The sequence below is a fragment of the Thalassophryne amazonica genome, chromosome 20 (genome assembly GCF_902500255.1).
Source record: "Thalassophryne amazonica chromosome 20, fThaAma1.1, whole genome shotgun sequence".
Taxonomy (NCBI): domain Eukaryota; kingdom Metazoa; phylum Chordata; class Actinopteri; order Batrachoidiformes; family Batrachoididae; genus Thalassophryne; species Thalassophryne amazonica.
This window is the reverse complement of record NC_047122.1, coordinates 36335792-36362809: the sequence shown is the minus strand read 5'-3', so window position 1 is coordinate 36362809 and position 27018 is coordinate 36335792. Positions and strand designations below refer to the sequence as shown.

Genomic DNA, 27018 nt, shown 5'->3' with positions numbered 1-27018 from the left:
CCTGACGTAATTCCACATTACATGGAGAAAGTGGCAGGGGTGGGGTTTGAACTGGGAAGCTTTTGCACTGAAACAGCACACTAACCACTACTCCACCACCCATACTGTTTGTAATAAATATAAACCACACAGCACAAACACACTTGTGGCTGAGCTAATGTGAATAATAGCTGTAAATAATAAGTTATAGTTTGCTATGATAAGAATAAAACAAGAACAGTGTATCGACCATTGTAATATTTAGGACATTAGCTTGATGGATGAGAAAGTGTCACAGGAATGACATTGAAAGGTGATGAAATAACATGCCATCATTTAGGTCATGATGATAGTGTGCTCTCTAAAGCTCGGTATACACTGTGAGATTTCAGCAATCTTATAAGTTCACTGTAGGCCACAATGTGTCATGGATTTATGTAATTTAGGTAAAATTCCAAATTTGATATATGCATACTGTACGATATAGCACAGTTATGGGAAACTCTGAAAAAAAAATGTCGTCACGTCGGCCTGACAACCAAGACGGTGGAAGAACCAGCTTTTATTTGCTGATATGTCACACTGCATTTATTAGCGGTTTATTGTTGTTGAGAAGTTTCGTACATCCTTTTTTAAGGAAAGACTGGGATGAAGTTCTTCTGCTCAGCACCTTGCCTGGGCTTTTCTGCCAGGAAAAACAAACAAACCTCAAAAACTATGGACGCAGGCTGTAATACATAATTTCATGTATCATTTCTGGACTTAGGTTGTGGAATTTCAAACATTGTCTGATATTTTTCCCAGGCTATCTTTGGTTGCAACAGTGTGACAGTGGGCTTCCTTGAACCTTTCACACAGTGCAATGTGAGACCACCATTTCAGAGCAGCGATCAAAGATACACATCACGAAACTAATCTTTCATCTGGGACAGCAGAAAATCGCACAGTGTATACTGGGCTTAAAAGGTAGATAATGTCATATTTCTGATGTTTCCAACTCCTACATCTGTTAATTACTTCTGATTCTGAGAATGTGTTGGACCTGTAGGTGGAAAAAACACTTTAATTCTGGGATGTTAGTTTTCGCCTGTGATGTAGCTAAACTGTGCGGTTGTGAGGGAGGAGTGGCGAAATAGGATTCATCTTCGTCTGTCTGTGAATATTGCAAGTGCAGCTCCTCTCAAGATGTTCCATTGAAACTTCACACAATGGCAGCACACCATATGAAAATGCGCATGAAGGAAAATAATTCTCATCCAACATCATTAGGGGTGGTATCGCCATGGCTGCAAAACCTCCGTCTGGACGGATTTCCGTCAGAATTTGTTTCCATGTTCAGTTTATTCCTGTCATATTAAACCACAGGCGCCGATATACTGAGTGGTATCATCTCATGATGTTTTAGCGTGAGACGTGGTGGAAATCTGACCAACCGCAAACCCATTTTTGTAGGCAAATTTCACATAAACAACTTCAGCACTTTATTTTATCCTCTTTACATCCAGATGACACATACCACAGAATGCAAGCATTACATAAAGCCCGATCAGAGGATGAACGCTGCATTTTTTTGTTTACTTAGCTAGTGTAGCTGAGGAAGAACAGCAAGAAAGAAGTCCCAGCGTGCAGGGCATTGTGATCGATGGTCCGCCCGGGTAGGGGGTACGCCCACACTGAGAGTCACGGAGACACAACCAACTCGATCGACATTGTCTGCCGTGCGATTGGCCAGATTGGAGGTTAACAACAATGCTGTGGCCACTGGGACAGTAAACAGGGAAGCTTTTATGAAGAAACCGTCAGAACAGCAGATCCCGCACCTCCTCATTCTCCTGTGCGCAGCACTCGTCCAGCCTGTTGCCTCTGCCTGCACACGAGGTTGTAGCCGGGCTGGCAGCAGAGCAGCTTGGCTGGGGGCTGATGGACTCAAACGGCCATGAGCGCACCGCTTCCAGAAGCATGTGAACCGACACGAGAGCAGTGCCATGTGACTTGCGAGGAGATTGTAAATCCCACATGAACATTTTGTGAATTTTCGGAAACTCTTTCATGAATGCTGTTCCAACTTGTAGCAGTGAGATACCACCCTAAGGCGAAATAATTGGACATTTGTTGTCATTTGTCCAGATGTTGATAAAATGCAAATTAGTTATTTATAAATCATACCATGATTTTCTGATTTCTATTTATTTATTTATTTTTATTCTGTCTCTGAGTTGAAGTGTACCTACGATTTAACGATTTAAAAACTAGACCTCTCCATTCTTTGTAGGGGGGGAAACTAGCAAAATCGACAATGGATCAAATACTTATTTGCCTCACTGTATGTATGTGTGTATGTGTATATGTATGTGTATATGTATGTATATATATATATATATATATATATGTGTGTGTATATATATATATATATATATATATATATATGTATGTGTGTGTATATATATATATATATATATATATATATATATATATGTATGTGTGTGTATATATATATATATATATGTATGTGTGTGTATATATGTGTATGTGTGTGTGTGTGTGTGTGTGTATAATCAGTGGTGGGCACAGCTAACCAAAAAGTTAGCTTCGATAACAGATAATCAACTAGCTGAAAAGTTATCTTTTATCAAGCTAAACTGATAAACCACGCAAAAATTTATTGGAAGCTACAGATAACCGTTAACTTTCAGTAAACTACTAACATGCTGATTTTGAGTTGTAACACCATAATCGCTTCTGGTAGCAGCAAAGGTGACCACAGACACAAACAATGAGTCAGCACTTCTGTCTTTGTGCGTCCTGCCCACTGCTGGAAGCTCCTGTTTACTACATATTTTACAGCAGTGAAGCAGCTGAGCGGAGCTAAGCTCAACTCTACACACAAAAAAGTAAGTTATTATTCCTTAACAGAATACAGCAGTGCCGCAGTGAGGCAGAGGTTTTGGAAAATAAAGCAGTTTTGATTTAAAATCATCAAATTAATCTGGATAGAATAACTCCATTAATGTCAATAAATATCTTTTAAATAATGCACTAATTCTGAAGTTTTGTAACAAACACAGATAGATGCCAAAGGGATTATGGGTAAATGAGCTTCCACTAACACTGATTGGTTGACTCATTCATTCTATGTAAAAAACCAACACGTTAATGTGACGTATTGGTATTTACATATAAATGTGCTTTTGTAAAATATGCCATTTTATTCATATGTTAAAAAAAAGGCATTTGCAAAAGCCAAAAGAAAACTTATTACACAACCATCTGATATAACCGGGGTCAAAATGCATAGAACCCTGCCATCTACTGGCACTCAGATGCTCAGATCCTAACCCATAATCCTTTGCGTACCAGTTTTTTTTTATTTTGTTTTTCATGCGCCAGAGAGTTGCTGCGGTTTAAACAACAGAATCCACAACAACAATTGTAAATGAAGATTAGGATTATGGGATATCTCAATACTTAGGCTGAATACTGCCATGAACACTACTGGCCAGTAGATGGCAGAGACCGTAGAGCAAACAGAAAGTGATGCAACTCACAGTGATTCCAATTGAAAATAATGGAGAATCAACCTGAGCTTCTTCTGCCATTTTTACATAAAACAAACACAATAACATCTATAAACCCAGAGAATATATTCATGAGAGTTTTAGGCACAGTATACAAAGAGTTTAATGCTGTTGTCCGTGTGGAGCCTGATCAGAGCGTCTCAAATGCATTTCTCCTGTCATGACTGTACTGAGATTACCCATAATGCACCTGGACACAGCATGTCCACATTGAAACCTTCAAAATTAGTGTAATTCTTTAAAACGAAAACATACAGCTGATATTTTCACTTTATAAAACTTCAGAAGTGACGTTAATTTAAATAACATGTCTGAAATTAGTTTGGCTAAAATTTTAACCATAAGTTAAAACAATAAAACTGATATTGCCGGTGAGTCAGTATGGTGTCAAAAGTAATTATCTAGTGAACAGCTCTTCTGACTGCAGAGGATAGAGCGGTTTCTCCTGAAACCAGCTCTCCTCTGTTTACAGAGAACAGAGCTGCTTATCTGCTACAAAAAAAATTAACAGTTAAGCACTGAAATATTTGATAACAGACTTAACAAAGACTTTTAACTGTTAAAGATTTATTTACTTCACCTGCAAAAACATGTTGGTGATCTAAAAATGATCGGACCAAAATTTATCGGAAGATAATTTGTCCAATGATGGCTTTCAAAGTTATCTGCAAAGCTAATCTGATCATGGAAACATTAGCTTTGTTAATTAGCGGAACTGCGCCACCACTGATTTTTTTTATATATATATATACAACCCCTGGCAAAAATTATGGAATCATTGGCCTCAGAGGATGTTCATTCAGTTGTTTAATTTTGTAGAAAAAAAAGCAGATCACAGACATGACACAAAACTAAAGTCATTTCAAATGGCAACTTTCTGGCTTTAAGAAACACTATAAGAAATCAAGAAAAAAAGATTGTGGCTGTCAATCAATCAATCAATTCAATCAATTTTTTTATATAGCGCCAAATCACAACAAACAGTTGCCCCAAGGCGCTTTATATTGTAAGGCAAGGCCATACAATAATTATGTAAAACCCCAACGGTCAAAACGACCCCCTGTGAGCAAGCACTTGGCTAAGTGGGAAGGAAAAACTCCCTTTTAACAGGAAGAAACCTCCAGCAGAACCAGGCTCAGGGAGGGGCAGTCTTCTGCTGGGACTGGTTGGGGCTGAGGGAGAGAACCAGGAAAAAGACATGCTGTGGAGGGGAGCAGAGATCGATCACTAATGATTAAATGCAGAGTGGTGCATACAGAGCAAAAAGAGAAAGAAACAGTGCATCATGGGAACCCCCCAGCAGTCTACGTCTATAGCAGCATAACTAAGGGATGGTTCAGGGTCACCTGATCCAGCCCTAACTATAAGCTTTAGCAAAAAGGAAAGTTTTAAGCCTAATCTTAAAAGTAGAGAGGGTGTCTGTCTCCCTGATCTGAATTGGGAGCTGGTTCCACAGGAGAGGAGCCTGAAAGCTGAAGGCTCTGCCTCCCATTCTACTCTTACAAACCCTAGGAACTACAAGTAAGCCTGTAGTCTGAGAGCGAAGCGCTCTATTGGGGTGATATGGTACTACGAGGTCCCTAAGATAAGATGGGACCTGATTATTCAAAACCTTATAAGTAAATTCTATTCTAGAATTAACAGGAAGCCAATGAAGAGAGGCCAATATGGGTGAGATATGCTCTCTCCTTCTAGTCCCCGTCAGTACTCTAGCTGCAGCATTTTGAATTAACTGAAGGCTTTTTAGGGAACTTTTAGGACAACCTGATAATAATGAATTACAATAGTCCAGCCTAGAGGAAATAAATGCATGAATTAGTTTTTCAGCATCACTCTGAGACAAGACCTTTCTGATTTTAGAGATATTGCGTAAATGCAAAAAAGCAGTCCTACATATTTGTTTAATATGCGCTTTGAATGACATATCCTGATCAAAAATGACTCCAAGATTTCTCACAGTATTACTAGAGGTCAGGGTAATGCCATCCAGAGTAAGGATCTGGTTAGACACCATGTTTCTAAGATTTGTGGGGCCAAGTACAATAACTTCAGTTTTATCTGGGTTTAAAAGCAGGAAATTAGAGGTAACGGTTACTTTTTTAAACCAAGCAGAGGAAAAAAATATGGAATCACTCAATTCTGAGGAAAAAATTATGGAATCACCCTGTAAATTTTCATCCCCCCAAATTAACACCTGCATCAAATCAGATCTGCTCATTGACATTGACCCTATGCCATGACATTGACCCTATGTGTGTTTTTGCAAGGAATGTTTTTGCAGTTTTTGCTCTATGGCAAGATGCATTATCATCTTGAAAAATGATTTCATCATCCCCAAACATCCTTTCAATTGTCCAAAATATCAACATAAACTTGTGCATTTATTGTTGATGTAATAACAGCCATCTCCCCAGTGCCTTTACCTGACATGCAGCCCCATATCATCAGTGACTGTGGAAATTTACATGTTCTCTTCAGGCAGTCATCTTTATAAATCTCATTGGAAAGGCACCAAACAAAAGTTCCAGTATCATCACCTTGCCCAATGCAGATTCGAGATTCATCACTGAATATGACTTTCATCCAGTCATCCACAGTCCACAATTGCTTTTCCTTAGCCCATTGTAACCTTGTTTTTTTCTGTTTAGGTGTTAATGATGCCTTTCGTTTAGCTTTTCTGTATGTAAATCCCATTTCCTTTAGGCGGTTTCTTACAGTTCGGTCACAGACGTTGACTCCAGTTTCCTCCCATTCGTTCCTCATTTGTTTTGTTGTACATTTTTCGATTTTTGAGACATATTGCTTTAAGTTTTCTGTCTTGACGCTTTGATGTCTTCCTTGGTCTACCAGTATGTTTGCCTTTAACAACCTTCCCATGTTGTTTGTATTTGGTCATCAGTTTAGACACAGCTTACTGTGAACAACCAACATCTTTTGCAACATTGCGTGATGATTTACTCTCTTTTAAGAGTTTGATAATCCTCTCCTTTGTTTCAATTGACATCTCTCATGTTGGAGCCATGATTCATGTCAGTCCACTTGGTGCAACAGCTCTCCAAGGTGTGTTCACTCCTTTTTAGATGCAGACTAACGAGTAGATCTGATATGATGCAGGTGTTAGTTTTGGGGATGAAAATTTACAGGGTGATTCCATAATTTTTTCCTCAGAATTGAGTGATTCCATATTTTTTTCCTCTGCTTGGTCTAAAAAAGTAACCGTTACTGACTGCCACAATCTTTTTTTTCTTGATTTCTTATAGTGTTTCTTAAAGCCAGAAAGTTGCCATTTGAAATGACTTTAGTTTTGTGTCATGTCTGTGATCTGCTTTTTTTTTTCTACAAAATTAAACAACCGAATGAACATCCTCTAAGGCCGGTGATTCCATAATTTTTGCCAGGGGCTGTATGTATATATATGTATATGTATATGTATATATATATGTATATGTATATATATATGTATATGTATATATATATGTATATGTATATATATATGTATATGTATATATATATGTATATGTATATATATATGTATGTAATAAAATGTGTGTGTGTGTGTGTGCAGGTGTGGTGTGAGATGTTTTATGAGTAAAGCATATAACCTTTTGTGCTTAGAGATTGCCTTGTTTTGGTACTGTGTACATCACCGGCAACTGAAATGTATAACTCTCTCACAGGGGAAAGTATAATACAGTTTTAAAAATATATATGCTTAATACAGTTTAAAAAAAAATATATATATATATATAGATATAGATAGATAGATATAGATATGTGTTTGAAACATTTAGTTTGTAATAAGTCTAGCATATTTAAAATTTATGGAATAAAAAAATAAGACCATTGCACAATATAACAATTATTTTGAGATGTACCTGCACTGGTTTAGTATCTCAGTTCGACAGTTGTTTTGAAATGGCTGTTGTTTTTTTTTTGGTTTTTTTTTGCTTGCTGCTATTTTACCTTTTGCTTTTTCTTTTGTAGCAAATATGTCTCTCCCAGTATATGAGTCTGTTTATGATGAAAACCAAGAATTCAACATCAAGACCACTGTTCATGATGAAAACCAAGCATTCGACATGAAGACCGCTGTTTATGAGGAAAACCAAGAATTCAACATGAAGACCGCTGTTTATGACGAAAATCAAGAATTCAATACGAAGACCGCTGTTTATGACGAAAATCAAGAATTCAATACGAAGACCGCTGTTTATGACGAAAATCAAGAATTCAACACGAGGACCGCTGTTTATGGCGAAAACCAAGAATTCAACACGAAGATCGCTGTTTATGACGAAAACCAAGAATTCAACATGAAGACCGCTGTTTATGATGAAAACCAAGCATTCATCACGAAGACCGCTGTTTATGATGAAAACCAAGCATTCATCACGAAGACCGCTGTTTATGATGAAAACCAAGCATTCAACAGCAGGACCGCTGTTGATGACGAAATCCAAGAATTCACCATCAAGACAGAATGGGAAGAAGATTCCAGCCCTCTTATTCTCATAAAGGAAGCAGTAGTGGTCTTGACCAGGCTTCCTGAGTATGTGATCAGTTCTCTGCATCCACCAACGCCTCAACAATTCTACAGTGAAGATGAGTCTTCCAGCAGTTCTGATTCTGATATGCAGTGTGACAAAGAAGATTCGAGTGATTCAGATTTTGCAATCACGAACCACTGTAAGAAAAAAGTAATTCGTGCAGCAAAACCACAGCCTCCAACAGTGCAACAGCCAACACCGCAGCCAGCACCGCAGCCACCATCACCGAAACCACCGACCATCGCATCGACTAGTAACGGTAATGCCACAAACAACTACACTTAAAAATGCAAGAAAAACTTAGACTCACATCAGAGATTAAAACAATTAAATTCCTGAATTAATCTGCAGTACGTTTGTGAAGTCTGTGTGGTTTTTGAATTGAAAATTGTCTATGCACTTTTACACTTTTTTTCATCTGAAAATGAAGTACATAATATATCAGTTCAGTGTTTCCAGGTAAATTGGTTCAATGTAAACATTTTCTTATTGGATATTACTGAAGTTTATACAACCCAGAATCAGAAGAAGTCTGGGTAGTATAGAAAATACAAATAACCCCTTCCCCTACAGTTATTCTAAAGCCCCTGTTAAATCATGACTTATCAAGGAAACATATGAGGAACTGATATGAATTTTGGATATCCGTTTGTTTTTGTCCTGTAAAAGTGCTTTTCCCATTTGCTACTTGCATTCCTTGTCAGCTGATGTCTGCCAGAAAGCATCAGGTGGCGAGCTTTCCACGGTGGCTCTTAGTTTTACTGTTTAGTCCTCTGTTTTTTTTTACTTTGAAGATGATTGTGTATTTATATCCTATGGCTGTCCAGTGCTTCAGACTATGTTTCTGATTGGCCAAAGCTGCAGTGTGGGGTGTGAATTCTGCATGAGCAGAGAGAGGGCAGTTCCTGGCACAGCAACATGCAGCACGGCTGTTGTTTCAGCCAAGGTCAAAGGATAAAGATACAGTGCATCCAGAAAATATTCACAGCGCTTCACTTTTTCCACATTTTATGTTACAGCCTTATTCCAAAATGGAGTAAATGTAAAGAATAAGTGTAAATATATGCTATTTTAATCATAACGCCACAAAACCGATACCCACAGCATTGTACAGCAAAATGAACACTCTTCTTTTCAAAAACGGGCTCTTATTTTTCAGTCCAGAAATCTGTCCGGGAGAGGTATGCAGTCTCACATGTCCTTGGTATGTGCGCAAAAATGTGAATAAATGTATCTTCCAACATTGTGATGGAAACTGATCTGATAATCGCGCTGAGCGCAGAGGTCACCAGTACTTAACGCTCTCACATTGTCTTTGCGACAATGTGTAACTCATTATTAATTAATGTAGATCAGTGTTAAGGAGTCACACTCTTCAGCTTGTTGTTTCAGCGCCTGTATGAGAGGAAAGGTCCACAAGTTCAGTTCATAGCGACGTTATTGTATTCCTCCAGACACTCAAGGTTGGCTCAGATAAGAAATAATCCGGCCACACCATCAAAGTATGAGATCGCTCACATTTTACAGAATACAGCAAGCAGCACTTAATTTTGAACAGTACAGTCATTCAACTGCACATTATTGATCAGTATAGTTCAAACATGAATGTAATAACCCATTTGATTATAAACAGAGGCAACAACAATATTATTTGCAGTACACATCTTGACCTCATGACCTTTGAACATATCATGGAACATCATGTCAGGCATTAATCATGACTTCATTCGAAAATGGTCAATGTCTGACATGTTTTAAACCAACATGATACATCCTACATGTTACATATGTTATTTTATGAAAACCTTAAACCAAAACACTTTTACTGATTTGAGAGTCAACACACTTGTCAGCAGTTCCACTCGTTCAATACAATTCATCATAAGCACATATTTCAATCATAAATCAAACCGTATAATATTGTATCATTTCAAAACCATCATAACTCAATTGAACACCCATCAAAGCATAGGCATACACATTTTCATTCATTTGACATGATAAAACCCTTAAACACATGGCACAAGTATACACTCCATTCAACTTATTCATGCCATACAATACCTAGTTCATTTAAACAGGCATGGTGTACATACGTCTTTTGTTACTTTTTGAAAATAATGAACACAAAACCTTTTATTCAGGTTGGTAACATTTACCATTGTTAGCATGTAAAGCTAATTATGAGTAAAATAGCATATATTTACATTTATTCTTTACAGAATTTTTTTTTTTTTTTTCAAAATTCTACACGCTGTCACCACAATGACAATGTGAAGTTTTTTTTTCCCTTTGGAGATTTTTACAGATTTATAAAAAAATTAAAAAACTAATAAATCACATGTACATAAGTATTCACAGCCTTTGCCATTGAGCTCAGGGGCATCTTGTTTCCACTAATCAACCTTGAGATGTTTCTACAGCGTTTCCACTAATCAACCTTGAGATGTTTCTACAGCTTAGTTGGAGTCCACCTTGAATTGAATAAGCTTTATTGTCATTGTATAAAAAACACAATGAAATGTCCTTCGGCAACACCCCTGTGCAGCAGCTCCCTCACAGATAAATTACAATATACAATAGACTATCACATATAAAATATATAGTCTGTTAAAAACTCAGTATAAATAAGAAAATGAATATTAAATACATATTTTAAAGAATAAAACAGTGGAGGGAATATTCGGTGCAATAATAAAAACAGTGCAGTGTGATCCCCAGTGCCATACAAGTAGTCAATATTCTTCTAAAAGTCTTTTCACAGCCATCGGGAAAAAGCTGTCCTTCAGTCTGATTGTGCAGGCTCGGATAACCCGGAGCCTGCCAGACGGGAGGATGGAGAAGAGGGAGTGTCCCGGATGGTAGGGATCATTCGTGATCTTTGTGGCCCGTCTGAGAAGGCGTTTTGAGTAAATCTCAGCCAGGGATGGGAGCGGGCAACCGATGATCCGCTGAGCTGTTTTAATCACTCGCTGAAGCTGTTTCTTTTCAGATGCAGTGCAGCTGGCGTACTACACCGTACATCCATATGTGAGTACGCTCTCGATGGTGCAGCTGTAGAAATTCTTCGACAGAGGCAGAGGCAGCTTGTTCTTTTTCAATGTTCTTAGGAAAAATAGGCGTTGCTGGGCCTTTTTAACCATATGATTGGTATTGGCTGTCCAGCCAACTTCCTCAGAGATGTGTAGTCCTAGGAACTTGAATTCTTGGACACATTCCGCCCGTTCCCCTTTGATCATCAGAGCATGGTGAGGTGTAGCCCGTGCCTTCCGAAAGTCAATTATTATTTCTTTCATTTTCTTGGTATTCAGGTCGAGATGGTTTTCACTGCACCATGTCACCAGTGAATCCACTTCCTCTCTGTAGGGCATTTCATTGTTGTCACTAATCAGTCCCACGACTGTCGTGTCGTCAGCAAATTTGATGACAGAGTTGGTGGCGCTGTGAATAGCAACGCAGTCATGGGTATATAGTGTGTTCAAGATGGGGCTTAGTACACACCCTTGTGGCACGCCAGTGTTGATGACAGTGGAAGCGGATGTGGTGTTGCCTATTCTCACATACTGCCGTCTGTTTGTCAGAAAGTCCTTAATCCATAGGCATAGCGGGGTTCCAAGCTTCAATGCCTGCAGTTTGTTGAGAAGCCTACTAGGGCTGATGGAATTGAACGCTGAGCTGAAATCAATAAACAGCATTCGGTCATAATTGTTTGGATTTTCCAAGTGGCTGAAGGCAGAATGAAGCCCAATGGAAACTGCGTCATCTGTGCACCTATTGGACTTGTATGCAAACTGGTGCTTGTCGAGGTCGGGTGGAATCTTGTCCTTGATGTAGTTGAGCACCAGCTTTTCCATACACTTCATTATCACTGGTGTCAGAGCCACCGGCCGGTAGTCATTCAGTCCCGAAATGGCAGAGCATTTGGGCACAGGAATGATCCTGGCAGTTTTCAGGCAGGCGGGGACTGTGGTCTGCTGCAGTGATTGATTAAAAAAATTTTACCTGTGGTAAATTCAGTTGATTGGACATGATTTGGAAAGATAAACACCTGTCTACATATAAGGTCCCACAGTTAACAGTGCATGTCAGAGCACAAACGAAACATGAAGTCAAAGGAATTGTTTGTAGACCTCCAGGACAGGATTGTCTTGAGACACAAATCTGGGGATGGGTACAGAAACATTTCTGCTGCTTTGAAGGTAAATGGAAGAATTTCAGATGCACCAGGACTCTTCTACAACTGGCCGCCCGGGGGAGCTATCGGGGGAGAAGGACTTTAGTCAGGGAGGTGACCAAGAACCCAATGGTCACTCTGTCAGAACTCCAGCCTTCCTGTATGGTAGCGTGGGCAGTCGGAAGCTACTTCTTAGTAAAAGGTACATAACAGCCTGTCTGAAGTTTGCCAAAAGGTGCTTGAAGGACTCTTAGACCATGAAAACAAAATTCTTTGGTCTGATGAGATGAGGATTGAGCTCTCTGGTGTCACTGTCAGGCATCATGCTTGGAGAAACCAGGCACCATCCCGACAGTGAAGCATGGTGGTGGCAGCATCATGCTGTGGGGATGTTTTGCAGCGGCAGGAACTGGAAGACTAGTCAGGATTGAGGGAAAGATGAATGCAGCAATGTACAAAGACATCCTGGATGAAAACCTGCTCCAGAGCACTCTTGACTTCAGGCTGAGTCAATGATTCATCTTTCAGCTGGACAGTGATCCGAAGTACATGGCCAAGATATCAAAGGAGTGGCATCAGGACAACTCTGTGAATGTCCTGGAGTGGCCCAGCCAGAGCCAAGACCTGAATCTGATTGAACATCTCTGGAGAGATCTGAAAATGGCTGTGCACCAACGCTCCCCATCCAACCTGATGGAGCTTGAGAGTTGCTGCAAAGAGGAATGAGCAAAACGGCCCAAAGGTGCACCAAGCTTGTGGCATCCTATTCAAGAAGACTTGAGACTGTAATTGCTGCCAAAGGTGCATCAACATAGTATTGAGCAAAGGGTGTGAATACTTGTACTTATGTATACTTATGTGATTTCTTAGTGTTTTGTTTTTAATAAATTTGCACAAATTTAAAAAAAGACTTTTTCATGTCGTCATTATGGGGTGTTCTGAGTAGAATTTTGAGGGGGAAAATGTAACTCAATGGAAAAAATTAATTTACTCCAGTTTCGAAGAAGGCTGTAATAAATTGTGGAAAAAGTGAACGCTGTGAATACTTTCCAGATGTGCTGTGGCATGGCTGTGTGTTTTTTAATCTTGATATTAGAGTGATCTGCAGATGGTGTTGGTCAGAAGACGCTGAAAAGTGGACACTGGCACAGTGAGAAGTCACTGTCTGCAGTGGCCAACTTCATTTTATATCCTGTGTTTAATTAATCCATTCCTGCATTTCAAACCTGCAACTCATTCCAAAAGGGCTAGTCATGATGACAGGTGAAGTCAGCAGGTGATTGTAATCTTGATTTTGTACAAACATATTATCAACAATGGCTGGGTCTTTGAGAAACAAGATGGATGCCCAATTTGTCAACAAATGCATGAGGAAATTATTCAAATGTTTAAAAACGGTGTTCCTGAAAGAAAGATGGGAAAGGATTTGAATACTTACGTCCACCATGCATAATGTCATTAATCAAGTCAAGGAATCTGGGGGAATGTCACTGGAAAAACCAATTGCGTAGGCCTAGTAAGTGCGCTAGTGCCTTTACATTATGGACATAAGCAGCCACGTCTTTGTAATGCCATGGCTGTGGAAGAAGAGGGTACAGATACCGGACTGGCCTGCCTGCAGTACTGACCTGTTCCCAATAGAAAATGTGGAAAAATTTTAAATGAAAAGTATAAAAGTATATTGCATAAATTAAGATGTTTACAGGAAGAGTGTAAAGAAAATCATTGACAGAAACGCTTCATCGCTTAGTGTCCTCAGTGCCAAAACATCTTCAGGGTTGTAAGAAGGAATGGTGACATTATGAAGTGCAAAATGCTTTAGAGTTCTCAACTTTTTTTGGAATGTTGCAGGCTTCAAATGCAGGAAACAAAAACCATGAAATATCTTGAATTACTGTCTGCAGTGAAGTAAAAGTCAAAGTAAATATAAGAATCCTTGCTTGTTTTTATTTTTCCTCCTGCTGTTCCAACTTTTCTGATTTTGTGATTTTACTTATACTTCCAGCTCTTGCCCGTTCCTCCCAAGAGAACAGCAAGGAGCGACCAAACCTGCCACCAGAAGAGGTAAAAGTGGACATGTTTGTTTTGGCCAGGAAGAAGTACATGAGATGGCAACGGGGGAAGATAGTGGAAATAGTAACAAAGGGTAAGTAAAAATATTTCATAATTGATCAAGTCCAGTTAAGTATTTCCCCCTCATGTTTTTTTTGTTTTTGTCATTCACCAAGTTTTTTTTCTTCAACTTCAAAAACAAACCAAAAACCTCAGTAAAAACAAAACTACAAGTTGTAAATATTGATTTTTTTTTTTTTTTTTTTATAGAAGCAAAAATGTCCTTCTGAGCCAGTGTTAAAGTGTATTTGGCTCTTAGTTATATAATACTATAAGTGCATTGATAACTTGGTTAAAGATTGCACCCCGGGCCAATTATAGTTAGCCCTGTTGAATCAAATCACTAAAACACAATTGTTTCAGCAGTGTGGGGTAGCCGGAAAGGTCTTATCTAGTAGTACAAAATGTCAAGGTCAGAAGAAACTTTAGAGCAGATGACAGAAGGTTGTTGAAATACATTGCTGTCCAACAAAATTTTTTGCCACTGTTTTAATATTTAGTTTTGTTTCTCAATGTTTGTCAGATGTTATTTTTTGGGGCCAAAAAAAAAATGCACAAATTCTACCACAGTCATGAAACACTCATCTCCTAACCGGGGGCCAACCGAAAATCCACGGCACTTCGGTATCACTTCGTCTAGGCAGGATTCTGACTTAGAGGCGTTCAGTCATAATCCCACAGGTGGTAGCTTCGCACCATTGACTCCTCAGCCAAGCACATACACCAAATGTCTGAATCTGCGGTTCCTCTCGTACTGAGCAGGATTACTATTGAAACAACACATCATCAGTAGGGTAAAACTAACCTGATGAGTGTTATGAGGTGGGCTTCATAGATAATTGGCAAAGCTTCTGGGGAAAACCTGGTCTTGTTAGGAGAGACGGCATCCATCCCACTTTGGATGGAGCAGCTCTCATCTCTAGAAATCTGGCCAATTTTATTAAACCCTCCAAATCGTGACTATCCAGGGTTGAGACCAGGAAGCAGAGTTGTAGTCTTACACACCTCTCTGCAGCTTCTCTCCCCCTGCCATCCCCCCAATACCCCATCCCCGTAGAGACGGTGCCTGCTCCCAGACTACCAGTAAAAATCTATTTAAGCATAAAAATTCAAAAAGAAAAAATAATATAGCACCTTCAACTGCACCACAGACTAAAACAGTTAAATGTGGTTTATTAAATATTAGGTCTCTCTCTTCTAAGTCCCTGTTAGTAAATGATATAATAATTGATCAACATATTGATTTATTCTGCCTTACAGAAACCTGTTTACAGCAGAATGAATATGTTAGTTTAAATGAGTCAACACTCCCGAGTCACACTAACTGTCAGAATGCTTGAAGCACGGGTTGAGGCGGAGGAGTAGCAGCAATCTTCCACTCCAGCTTATTAATTATTCAAAGACCCAGACAGAGCTTTAATTCATTTGAAAGCTTGACTCTTAGTCTTGTCCATCCAAATTGGAATTCTCAAAAACCAGTTTTATTTGTTATTATCTATCATCCACCTGGTCGTTACTGTGAGTTTCTTTGTGATTTTTCAGACCTTTTGTCTGACTTAGTGCTTAGCTCAGATAAGATAATTATGGTGGGCGATTTTAACATCCACACAGATGCTGAGAATGACAGCCTCAACACTGCATTTAATCTATTATTAGACTCAGTTGGCTTCGCTCAAAATGTAAATGAGTCCACCCACCACCTTAGCCACACTTTAGATCTTGCTCTGATATATGGCATAGAAATTGAAGACTTAACAGTATTCCCTGAAAACCCCTTTTTGTCTGATCATTTCTTAATAACATTTACATTTACTTTAATGGACTACCCAGCAGTGGGGAACAAGTTTCATTAAAGTAGAAGTCTTTCTGAAAGCGCTGTAACTAGGTTTAAATGGTAAATGGACTGCATTTATATAGCGCTTTTCCATCTGTATCAGACGCTCAAAGCGCTTTACAATTATGCCTCACATTCACCCCGATGTCAGGGTGCTGCCATACAAGGCGCTCACTACACACCAGAAGCAATAGGGGATTAAAGGCCTTGCTCAAGGGCCCTTAGTGATTTTCCAGTCAGGTGGGGATTTGAACCCATGATCTTCTGGACTCAAGCCCAACACCTTAAGTTAGGTTTAAGGATATGATTCCTTCTTTGTTATGTTCTTCAATGCCATATACCAACACAGTGCAGAGTAGCTACCTAGCTACCTAAACTCTGTGAGTGAGATAGATTATCTCGTCAATAGCTTTACATCCTCATTGAGCACGGCTTTGGATGCTGTAGCTCCTCTGAAAAAGAGAGCCTTAAATCACAAGTGCCTGACTCTGTGGTATAATCCACAAACTTGCAGCTTAAAGCAGATAACCCGTAAGCTGGAGAGGAAATGGCGTCTCACTAATTTAGAAGATCTTCATTTAGCCTGGAAAAAGAGTCTGTTGCTCTATAAAAAAGCCCTCCATAAAGCTAGGACATCTTACTATTCATCACTAATTGAAGAAAATACCCCAGGTTTCTTTTCAGCACTGTAGCCATGCTGACAAAGAGTCAGAGCTCTATTGAGCCGAGTATTCCTTTAACTTTAACTAGTAATGACTTCATGACTTTCTTTGCAAATAAAATTTTAACTATTAGAGAAAAAAATATTCATAACCATCCCAAAGACATATCTTAATGTTCGGCTGCTTTCAAGAATGCTGGTATTTGGTTACACTCTTTCTCTCTGATTGTCTGTCTGAGTTACTTTCATTAGTCACTTCCTCCAAACCATCAACATGTCTATTAGACCCCATTCCTACCAGGCAGGTCAAGGAAGCCCTACCATTAATTAATGCTTTGATCTTAAATATGATCAGTCTATCTTTATTAGTTGGCTATGTACCACAGGCTTTTAAGGTGGCAGTAATTAAACCATTACTTAAAAAGCCATCACTTGACCCAGCTATCTTAGCTAATTATAGGCCAATCTCCAACCTTCCTTTTCTCTCAAAAATTCTTGAAAGGGTAGTTTGTAAAACAGCTAACTGATCATCTGCAGAGGAATGGTGTATTTGAAGAGTTTCAGTCAGGTTTCATAATTCATCATAGTACAGAAACAGCATTAGTGAAGGTTACAAATGATCTTCTTATGGCCTCAGACAGTGGACTCATCTCTGTGCTCGTCCTGTTAGACCTCAGTGCAGCTTTTGATACTGTTGACCATAAAATTTTATTACAGAGATTAGAGCATGCCATAGGTATTAAAGGCACTGCACTGCAGTGGTTTGAATCATATTTATCTAATAGATTACAGTTTGTTCATGTAAATAGGGAGTCTTCTTCACGGTCTAAGGTTAATTATGGAGTTCCACAAGGTTCTGTGCTAGGACTGATTTTATTCACTTTATACATGCTTCCCTTAGGCAGTATTATTAGAAAGCATTGCTTAAATTTTCATTGTTACGCAGATGATACCCAGCGTGATCTATCCATGAAGCCAGAGGACACACACCAATTAGTTAAACTGCAGGAATGTCTTTCAGACATAAAGACATGGATGACCTCTAATTTCTTGCTAATTTCTTGGCCCCACAAATCTTAGAAACATGGTGTCTAACCAGATCCTTACTCTGGATGGCATTATCCTGACCTCCAGTAATACTGTGAGAAATCTTGGAGTCATTTTTGAGCAGGATATGTCCTTCAATGCGCATATTAAGCAAATATGTAGGACTGCTTTTTTGCATTTGTGCAATATCTCTAAAATTAGAAAGGTCTTGTCTCAGAGTGATGCTGAAAAGCTATTTCATGCATTTATTTCTTCTAGGCTGGACTATTGTAATTCATTATTATCAGGTTGTCCTAAAAGTTCCCTGAAAAGCCTTCAGTTAATTCAAAATGCTGCAGCTAGAGTACTGACAGGCACTAGAAGGAGAGAGCATATTTCACCCATATTGGCTTCTCTTCATTGGCTCCCTGTTAATTCCAGAACAGAATTTAAAATTCTTCTTGTTACTTATAAGGTTTTGAATAATCAGGTCCCATCTTATCTTAGGGACCTCATAGTACCATATCACCCCAATAGAGCGCTTCGCTCTCAGACTGCAGGCTTACTTGTAGTTCCTAGGGTTTGTAAGAGTAGAATGGGAGGCAGAGCCTTCAGCTTTCAGGCTCCTCTCCTGTGGAACCAGCTCCCAATTCGGATTAGGGAGACAGACACCTTCTCTACTTTTAAGATTAAGCTTAAAACTTTCCTTTTTGCTAAAGCTTATAGTTAGGGTTGGATCAGGTGACCCTGAACCATCCCTTAGTTATGCTGCTATAGACTTAGACTGCTGGGGGGTTCCCATGATGCACTGAGTGCTTCTTTTTATTCACTTGTTTTTGCTCTGTATGCACCACTCTGCATTTAATCATTAGTGATTGATCTCTGCTCTCTTCCACAGCATGTCTTTTTCCTGACTCTTTCCCCTCAGCCCCAACCAGTCCCAGCAGAAGACTGCCCCTCCCTGAGCCTGGTTCTGCTGGAGGTTTCTTCCTGTTAAAAGGGAGTTTTTCTTCCCACTGTCGCCAAGTGCTTGCTCATAGGGGGTCGTTTTGACCGTTGGGGTTTTTCTGTAATTATTGTATGGCTTTTGCCTTACAATATAAAGCGCCTTGGGGCAACTGTTTGTTGTGATTTGGCACTATATAAATAAAATTGATTTGATTTGATCTCCACCTGTTGTGAACATATGGTTGCATTTGTTGCTACTAAAGGTACCGCAAGCTATTAGGTGTAAGGGATCAGTCTATTTCATTAATTTTGTCTGTTAATACAATTATTGAAAAACTGTAGTTTGTTTTTACTCGGGTTGTCTCTGCTTTTATGTAAAATTTAATTTAAATAGCTGAAACAATTTTTGTATGAACAATGTTCAAAATAGAAGCTGATACTTTTTGGGGGGGGTGGTGATACTTTTTCAAGGCACTATTGTGAGGTTTCTAAACTTCATATTTGTGGACATTATGATTCGTGTTGTTGCCTTTTTACATGATGGCACACAATGTCATTGTGCCAATAATAATAAGTAACATGACATGCTTGGTTATTCATCACAGGCAGTTGAGTGAAACAAATTAGGTATTGTAATGGAATCTCGCTCACTTATCTTCAACCCCTTACTCCAATTAAAGGTCTCTGGGGGCTGGAGTCTATCCCAGCAGTCAAATACCATATGGGTTTTTTTTTTTTTTTTGCTTCTTTTAGCCACAGTGATTGAGAACCTTTTTCATGGGTCATATTGGTAGTTGATAGGAAGTGCACACCAGGGACACTTACTGGGTATCCAGCCAGTAGAGTATCATTGAGGAAACCTTTACTATTTGAATTTGGGTGCTATTGCTGTTGGTATCATTGATGGGTACATTGTGTAGCTCAATTTTGTAATTGTGGGTAAAGAGAAAATACATAATTTGGCCACATTGGCTAAGCATTAATATCTCATTGCACTGGCCCCGATTTAGCAAGAGCTTTTCAGAAAAATTAACAATTTAACCACAGTAATTTGATGGTATTTTGCTGTTCCTAGATGATGGAAGACTGAAGTACAAGATCTGTTTTGACGAGAAGGGGAAGAGCCTGGTTTCTGGACACCACATTGCCTTTGACAGACCGCCGAAACTGGAACAGTTGTATATTGGTGCGCGTGTAGTGATCAGGTGTCAAACTAACCATTCTAGATTTGAGCCAGGTATCCTGGCAGAGCTCCCCAACAGGAAAAACAGAATGAGGTGTGTATGTGTGAAAGTGAGACTGTTTAGCACATCTGAGAGTCACTGTTCCCAACATTTTGATAGTATACTTGCATTTATTATTACTGGCATATTTTTAATAGACAATAAAATGTTTGCTTTGATGCAAAATATATTTTTGTTTTGCAGGTTTTTGATCTTTAATGATGAGCACAACCCAGTCTATGTTGGCTTACCTTTGCTACACTTGGTTTGCAGACCACGTAAGTTTAGGCATTTTTAATTTTCGAACAGTTTGTTTTCAGTAGAAGTGATATTTGCTCTGTGTGTGTGTTAAGTAAAAGTGCTCTAGCTGAATGTCATCCAGTGCACACACAAAATGGTAGATAACATGATTTATTGTCTATGTAATATGTCTTTATCCTATATTGGTTGTGATTTTATTTATTGGATAAATGCTGCTGTTGTTAATTTACTCATAGCTCTTAACTAAAGCAAAAGACAAACACTGAACTAATGCACTGTTTGCTGCATGCTAGTATTGCCTTCTTTGTGAAGAGTGGTGAAATTCAGCCATGAAGTACCATCCTTATTAAAAGTAGATCCTTTCCAACACGTGGGATTTTCTGAGTGTTTAGGCAGGTGATGCAGTCACCCTGCTACATGTTGGTTCACAGGAAAGGGGGTGGGATTGAGTGTTGAAACAGTCTGATGTAGCTATATAAAAGATGGATTAGCCTATGTCTTTGTTCTTTGCTGCTCTTCTGTGTATAGTGAAATCTAAATGTGTAAAGCTACTGCAGACTGCTGTTCCTTTCTGGACATACACCATTAAAGTCAGTTTATGTGAATGCTGAAGAAGATGGCCACAAAAGATGATATAAAACTTTTATGGGACTCAGAGTCAACTCTGTCTGTGACAGACAGCTGCTCTTGCAATAATCTGACCTGACAGAGATCAAAATGGTACACACCAGTTCATTAGCACAGGATCACTGTAGTGTGGTCGAGTGAGGTGAGAGTGCTTGGTTCACTTTGATTGTTCACCATCAGTAGTTTTTTTTTTAGTTTGCACTTCACTTTGACTTCTTGACTAATGAGTGTTGTATCTCTGTATAAACATACAGCTGTTGTACAATGATTTGGTCATGCTTATAGACAATCCATCATGAACTGTAGATTTCATACTAGGGTCATTCCATGTCAATTCAACAACTATTTGAGGGGCCTCATGCGCTTTGTCTCAGATTTTCTTTAAATTTTTATCAAATATTCCCAGACTATTCAGAACAAAAAATCTGAAGTTTGAGGCCTGTAGCCCAAGTAGTTTCTGAGATATGGCCAATTTAGTGTGCATGAGGTCTGCCGTGTTTTTTTTAGGCAAAAATTATGGCTGTCATTTCTGGAGCCATGTTCAAGGTAGAATATCTCAGCAAATAATGGACTTAGAGGCCTGAAATTTTCTGTGGCAGTTGTCATGGACACCCAGACTTGGACTATAGTCAAACAACAGACATTGACACTAAACTGTGAAGTTTATGTATGCTCAAACTATGGAAAATATTATTTTGACTATTGCGAGCATCCCTATTTGAGACAATGAAGCATACTATTACACTCGAAGAAGCCTTTCCATTTCTTGGCTCCTTAATGCCAGCTATACTGGCTATGAAATAAGCAAATTTGACATATCTGTGGTAAACCGTTATTGTGGGAGAAACCTCTGAAATCTGAAAAAAAAAAAAAAACATTTGTGGTTGAATTTTATTAGAAGAAAAGCTCATGTGGGCAGTAAATAAAACTCTTCAAACTGATTCCATTTTAAAGGTATTGATATCTACTTTATGTGTTATAAATATGGCTTTCTTTATGAAATTCCTTCCTGGTTAATTTAAGCATCCGATTATGGCTAATTTGTGCACTCGTGAATGCATTTCTAGTGCTGAAATGACAATTTCATTTTAATTGTGTGCACACACTGCAATCATATGATTCATGGCACACCCCAAAATGCTTCCACATAGATCTGCCAGGGGGATTCCCCAAGGTTCCCATGATTACTAGGCTTATATCCGAGACAAAGTGCATGAGGCCCTCGTTGAATTGACATGGAATGTCCCACTAAGTCTTTCTCTGTCCATGCAGATTGTTGTTATGATTATTTTATTTTGTTTTTTGGTGGTGGCTTCAGCTGGAGTTAGAAACACAAAAGTGTGTTTAGTAGCACTTGATAACCTACTGTTTGTTTTGTCATGAAATTTCTGTAAGCAGAGTGCCACTTATATTAATACATCTCTCTCTCTCTCTCTTTCTCAACAGTGGAAAACATTTTGGATGACCTTCCCGAAGGCATCCACAAGACTTTCATGAAAGAGTATCTAAATGACTGGCCATACACACACTTGATCCACTACCGCGTTGGCCAGGCCATTAATGCAGAGTTGAACGGCGTCCATAGTAGGTGTGAGGTGCAGCAGATTGACAGCAGCTTGATACAGGTTCTTTTTCAGGTCAGAACCATTGTTGTTTGAATTATTATTATAAGTGTTATTGCTATTATCGTATAGTATATGAGTATTCTGATTATTGTGTCACATTCAGAATGAGGAGCAACGCAAAGACTGGATCCACCGAGGCTCCTTCCGCCTAGAACACATGGCAAGACGCATGGGCCTGATCGGTGATGATCATCCCGTGGACATGGGGTGAATTTTAACAGCTCTAGACAAATTGATTTTTGCTTCAGTCAACATTAAAAAAAAGTCAATGCTGGGTGATATTATACAAATAATGAATATTTATGAGTTCAATGGAACAAATATTTAATTCGGTGAAAGCTGGAACATATCATTGTAAACGTAAAAACATTCATTATTTGTTTTATATAACTGCTAAAATAAATCCTTGTCATTTGATATTTTATTAATTGATAAACAACAGAAAAGGGACTTGTGTTCCACTGCTGCTAAAGTCCAAATTGTGATGTGTAGTCCAGTGATGCTGTGCATTGACTTCCTTTAAAAAAAAAACAAAAAAAAAAGACTTTGTGTAGTTCCTCAGTCCAGCCAAAAATCACGTCAGCTTTTCATCTGAACAACTCTTCATGCATCCAGACAGCTTACAGCGGAGTGGATTTTGTGTGTGTGTGTGTGTGTGTGTGTGTGTGTGTGTGTGTGCGTGCGTGCGCGAGCGAGCGTGCATGTACGACGTGTGCGCGCACAGAGCGCATGGTACCAAACGTATAGAACCAAATTTGCACTCTAAATGGAGCCAAACTGCACTGTAAATGCAATGCAACACAAATGGGATTAATTAGTCCATGTCATGTGACAGAGCACCAATCAAATGACAAGGATCCACTCAGCCGTTATATAAACCGTGATATTGGTGGGTAGATTAACTGAAATTGTTTCAGCTTTATAAATGCCAAGAAAAATGCACGTGGCCTACTAAACACAATTGTACAAATGTGCATCGGACGCAGGTTTTGACTGGATCATAGTGATTTCAGATAAAATGGTAAATTGTATGATGTGGGCAAAAGATTTTCAAACTTTAATTTTACTCAGCTACACATGTTCCAACTTATCACTCTTGTAATTATATAATAATAATTTAATTTATAAATTTTATAAATTTATTAGAAATAAATTTAATTTATTTATAATAATTGATGGGTGCCCCAACCGCAGCTCATGAAAAGATAGTTGTGCTGGCCTGATTATCACCAAACATTGGACATTTATTATGCATAGTGACCCCAAGAAGCCTACTGATTTTTTTTGTTTTTTTTGGTGGGGGGGGGTCAAGGCCACTGGAACTTACTATGTGAAAACTTTTGTGAGTAACTTCTCTAACTTCTCAGTTATCACCAAACTTGGTATGCATGTTAGCTATACTGTCCGCAAGACACCTGTTGACTTTGTGGTCACAGGCCAAGGTCACTGGCACATTCTTTGGAGCAATCTATTTTTTAAAATGGTATTACACTTCACCTTCAAAATGTTTGCACTAATCGCTTCAGTTTTTTCATTGAATGTGCACGCTTTTCATATATCGTCATTGAATTGGACTCAGATGTAATGAGATATTTCCTCAAGCTCTGTTTTTGTGCTTGCTGAACACTTATAAATAAGGTACTGCATCCAGAACATAATGCAGAATATTTGATATGCTTCTTTACACATTTTCCCTATTAACCAAGGACATTATTTCATTGCTCTCATTTTATTTGTACACACAGTGTGTGCAATATGTTTTGTGATTTGTTCCTACCCACATTCTTAGAAAATACAAGCCTGTGAGTACAAACTATGAGGGTACATGAGATGAGATTTATTGTTATTGTCATTACACGAGTGCAACAACAAAATTACGTTTACACTCCAATCGCCTCAGACAAGATACAGCAATTAATCCACAGTTATTACTAGTTTACCGTAATAATGGTACACATCAGAATTAAAGACAACACATATGCATTTGACATTGTTTATATGCACTAAACTTGAAGCAGTCTGTCATCTGAATTGAGGCAAAGTGGGTGAAGGCTGCAGCAGGAGGGGCCCGCGCTGCCCAGCTTGGAAAGTTGAAGGCTGCAGCAGTAAAAACCGCACTGCTTTCAAGGTGGCAGGGAGGAAGCCAGAGTGAGGGGAGTGGAGAGACACAGGGGGGGGGTAATAGGGATGGAGGGAGGGAGATGTGTCCTGTGCAGATGAATTAAGTTTCTGTCAGTTTCTGTCCGTGTGTGTGTAAAGTCTGATGTTGCTAGGCAACAGCAGGCTGGGGGGTGGGTTTTTTAGATAGATGAAAAGGGGGGAGCCAAATTCCTTCACCAAGGACGTAGATCCTTCTGGGGGAAGAGTAGGGTATTTGGTCTTCAGGAGCCGATAAGGCTGCCATGTTGATGTTAGGCGGAGAGATACAGATTTCCATTTATTGCACCTCTGACCATCTAGAGTCCAAATTTCTGAAGAATATTCTCTGGTCCTCAGCAGCACATTCCTTTGTAATGCAGCGATATGCTCTAAGACGGTATCCATTTTGCATTTGAGTTCAAGAGTTCATGCAGTCTGAGATTATACAGCGTTGTCCAACTCATTAATCATGACGGACAGATGAGGGGATGAGATTCTGGTAGCAGCAGTCTTGCTAATACTCCTGTGGGTCAGGGCAGTGCACAAACCAATAGGCGCCAAACCTCCCACCATAAAAGTGAATAGAAATGAATCCTCAACGTCTTCCAAGAGAACGAAGCCACGCTTCATTTCTCTCAGGCGTCGAGAGCATAGCCCGCTGGGTAGGTTCCATCAGGGCATGCAGGGTCCCCCACCCGTGATTTCCTTGTCGAAAAAAAAATGGTGTCAATAGCGTTGAGACCAGCTGATCAATTCCATGGTTGATCCAAATCTTAATTTGAAGAATTCACAGTTTGGTGAAGCTGGGACTTTGAAGGTCGGAGCAGAGATAGAGAACATAAAGGAGGAGAGGGGAGGAATGCGACTGTCCTTGCCTAAGTCCCAAGATGAAAAAAAAAAAATCCTCAAGCAAACAGTATTTTATGTTACATTTGTGTTACATTTTCAAAAATGGACAGATTTCTAAAAATGTTCATGTTGTAAATAAAACAAAAGGTTGGTAATGCTGCAGCTCATTAGCTTTATCTTTTCTTTCTTTGCAGTGAGGCTGACCAAGCTCCCATTGAGGGTTGAAATTATGAATTTTACAGACTTTTACGGAATTGTAATCCACCATCACAACAATCACTGCAGAGATGTACGGTTTCAACTCTTCTGTTGAGTTCAAGTGAGCTGACTGTGGGTTAAAAAAACAAGAGAATTTTTTTTTTGATCCAAATACATTTTTTTTTTTAAATTGCTGTGACAGGGATTTCTCAACATTGATACAAAAACTGATTGTGCGAAATACCCTGGATAATGTTGTCAAAATATGTACTTCACAAGCTGGTGTAATATTATTGGACAAGCTTGAAGAAATAAAAGTGCCACATCTGCGCCATGTCTTGAAATTTTCTTTCATATTGTTTAGAAACCCAGGAGCGTAGAGTGTAATGTTCAAAATTGTTTGGTTAACACTTTGTGTGCTGCCTACATGCTGCTATGGCCATGTGGCGCACTTTCCTCAGCATGATCCAGCTCATTGGGTGCCTCAGTGCTGAGGAAACCCAGCAACTGGAAAACACCAAAGTGGTGCCCACATACCAGCTGACTGCTGCAGATGGGTGGCTACTTTTGGGAACTATGAATGGACTAATGATCAACATGGATTGTTACCACCCAAGAAGACCCACATTGATTACTTAGTGTGGTTGATGCAGCATCGCCCTGCACCAGTGCATGCTCCCACACCTGACCTCTGTACCCTGTAAATGCTTTGCATTATCTTTTATTTTGTTTGTTGTTTAATTGGTAAACATTGACATTACTATTTTGCTAATATGTTCATACAGACACTATTTTTCTTTGGATCTGAATTTACTATTCACCAAAGCTGCAGTTGTGTGTTTGATCCAAACTTGGATTCTTCAGTGTTTAGGATGGTTTGGGTTCTAGTTTAAATATGCATTTGTTTTGATTTCTGTGTCACCTCTTACGTCTCTACCATTTCTTGTTTAACTCTGCCGATTAAAGGGTTATTTTAACACGAGACCGTATGCTTCATGTTAAGAATTAGCCTGTTGTAAATGCAATGACTCTTGTGTAAGATATGTATTAAAAAAAAACTTTTCCTGATCTCTGAAGTATAATTTCTCAATAAGACAGGCAATGTGCTAAAAACATATTAAGTAAGAAATGCAAATGGCAATGATGATCATGTGTGAAGTACTATTGTTGGCACATGACGAGATAAGAATGTATAAATCTCAGTGCATAAAATAGTCATGTGTTAAACATCAATGTGTGC

General features: G+C 39.0%; 1 protein-coding gene across 4 annotated transcripts in view; it reads left to right on the top strand.

Moving 5' to 3' along the window:
• The window catches only part of LOC117501857 (histone-lysine N-methyltransferase SETDB1-B-like), a 38191-nt gene extending 11345 nt beyond the window's left edge, over positions 1 to 26846 (top strand). Inside the window, exons 2-10 of one of the 4 annotated variants that reach the window (XM_034160820.1) lie at positions 784 to 945; positions 7539 to 7711; positions 7955 to 8360; positions 14281 to 14421; positions 19932 to 20133; positions 20284 to 20357; positions 22414 to 22604; positions 22696 to 22799; positions 25775 to 26846. In XM_034160820.1, the coding sequence (XP_034016711.1) occupies positions 7544 to 7711; positions 7955 to 8360; positions 14281 to 14421; positions 19932 to 20133; positions 20284 to 20357; positions 22414 to 22604; positions 22696 to 22799; positions 25775 to 25805 (1317 nt within the window). In that variant the 5' untranslated portion in view covers positions 784 to 945; positions 7539 to 7543 and the 3' untranslated portion in view covers positions 25806 to 26846. Of the gene's footprint in view, positions 1 to 783; positions 946 to 7538; positions 7904 to 7951; positions 8361 to 14280; positions 14422 to 19931; positions 20134 to 20283; positions 20358 to 22413; positions 22605 to 22695; positions 22800 to 25774 lie in introns of all 4 variants that reach the window. The other 3 variants (XM_034160819.1, XM_034160817.1, XM_034160818.1) reach the window with 3 other exon arrangements.
• The last annotated feature ends 172 nt before the right edge of the window (positions 26847 to 27018 follow it).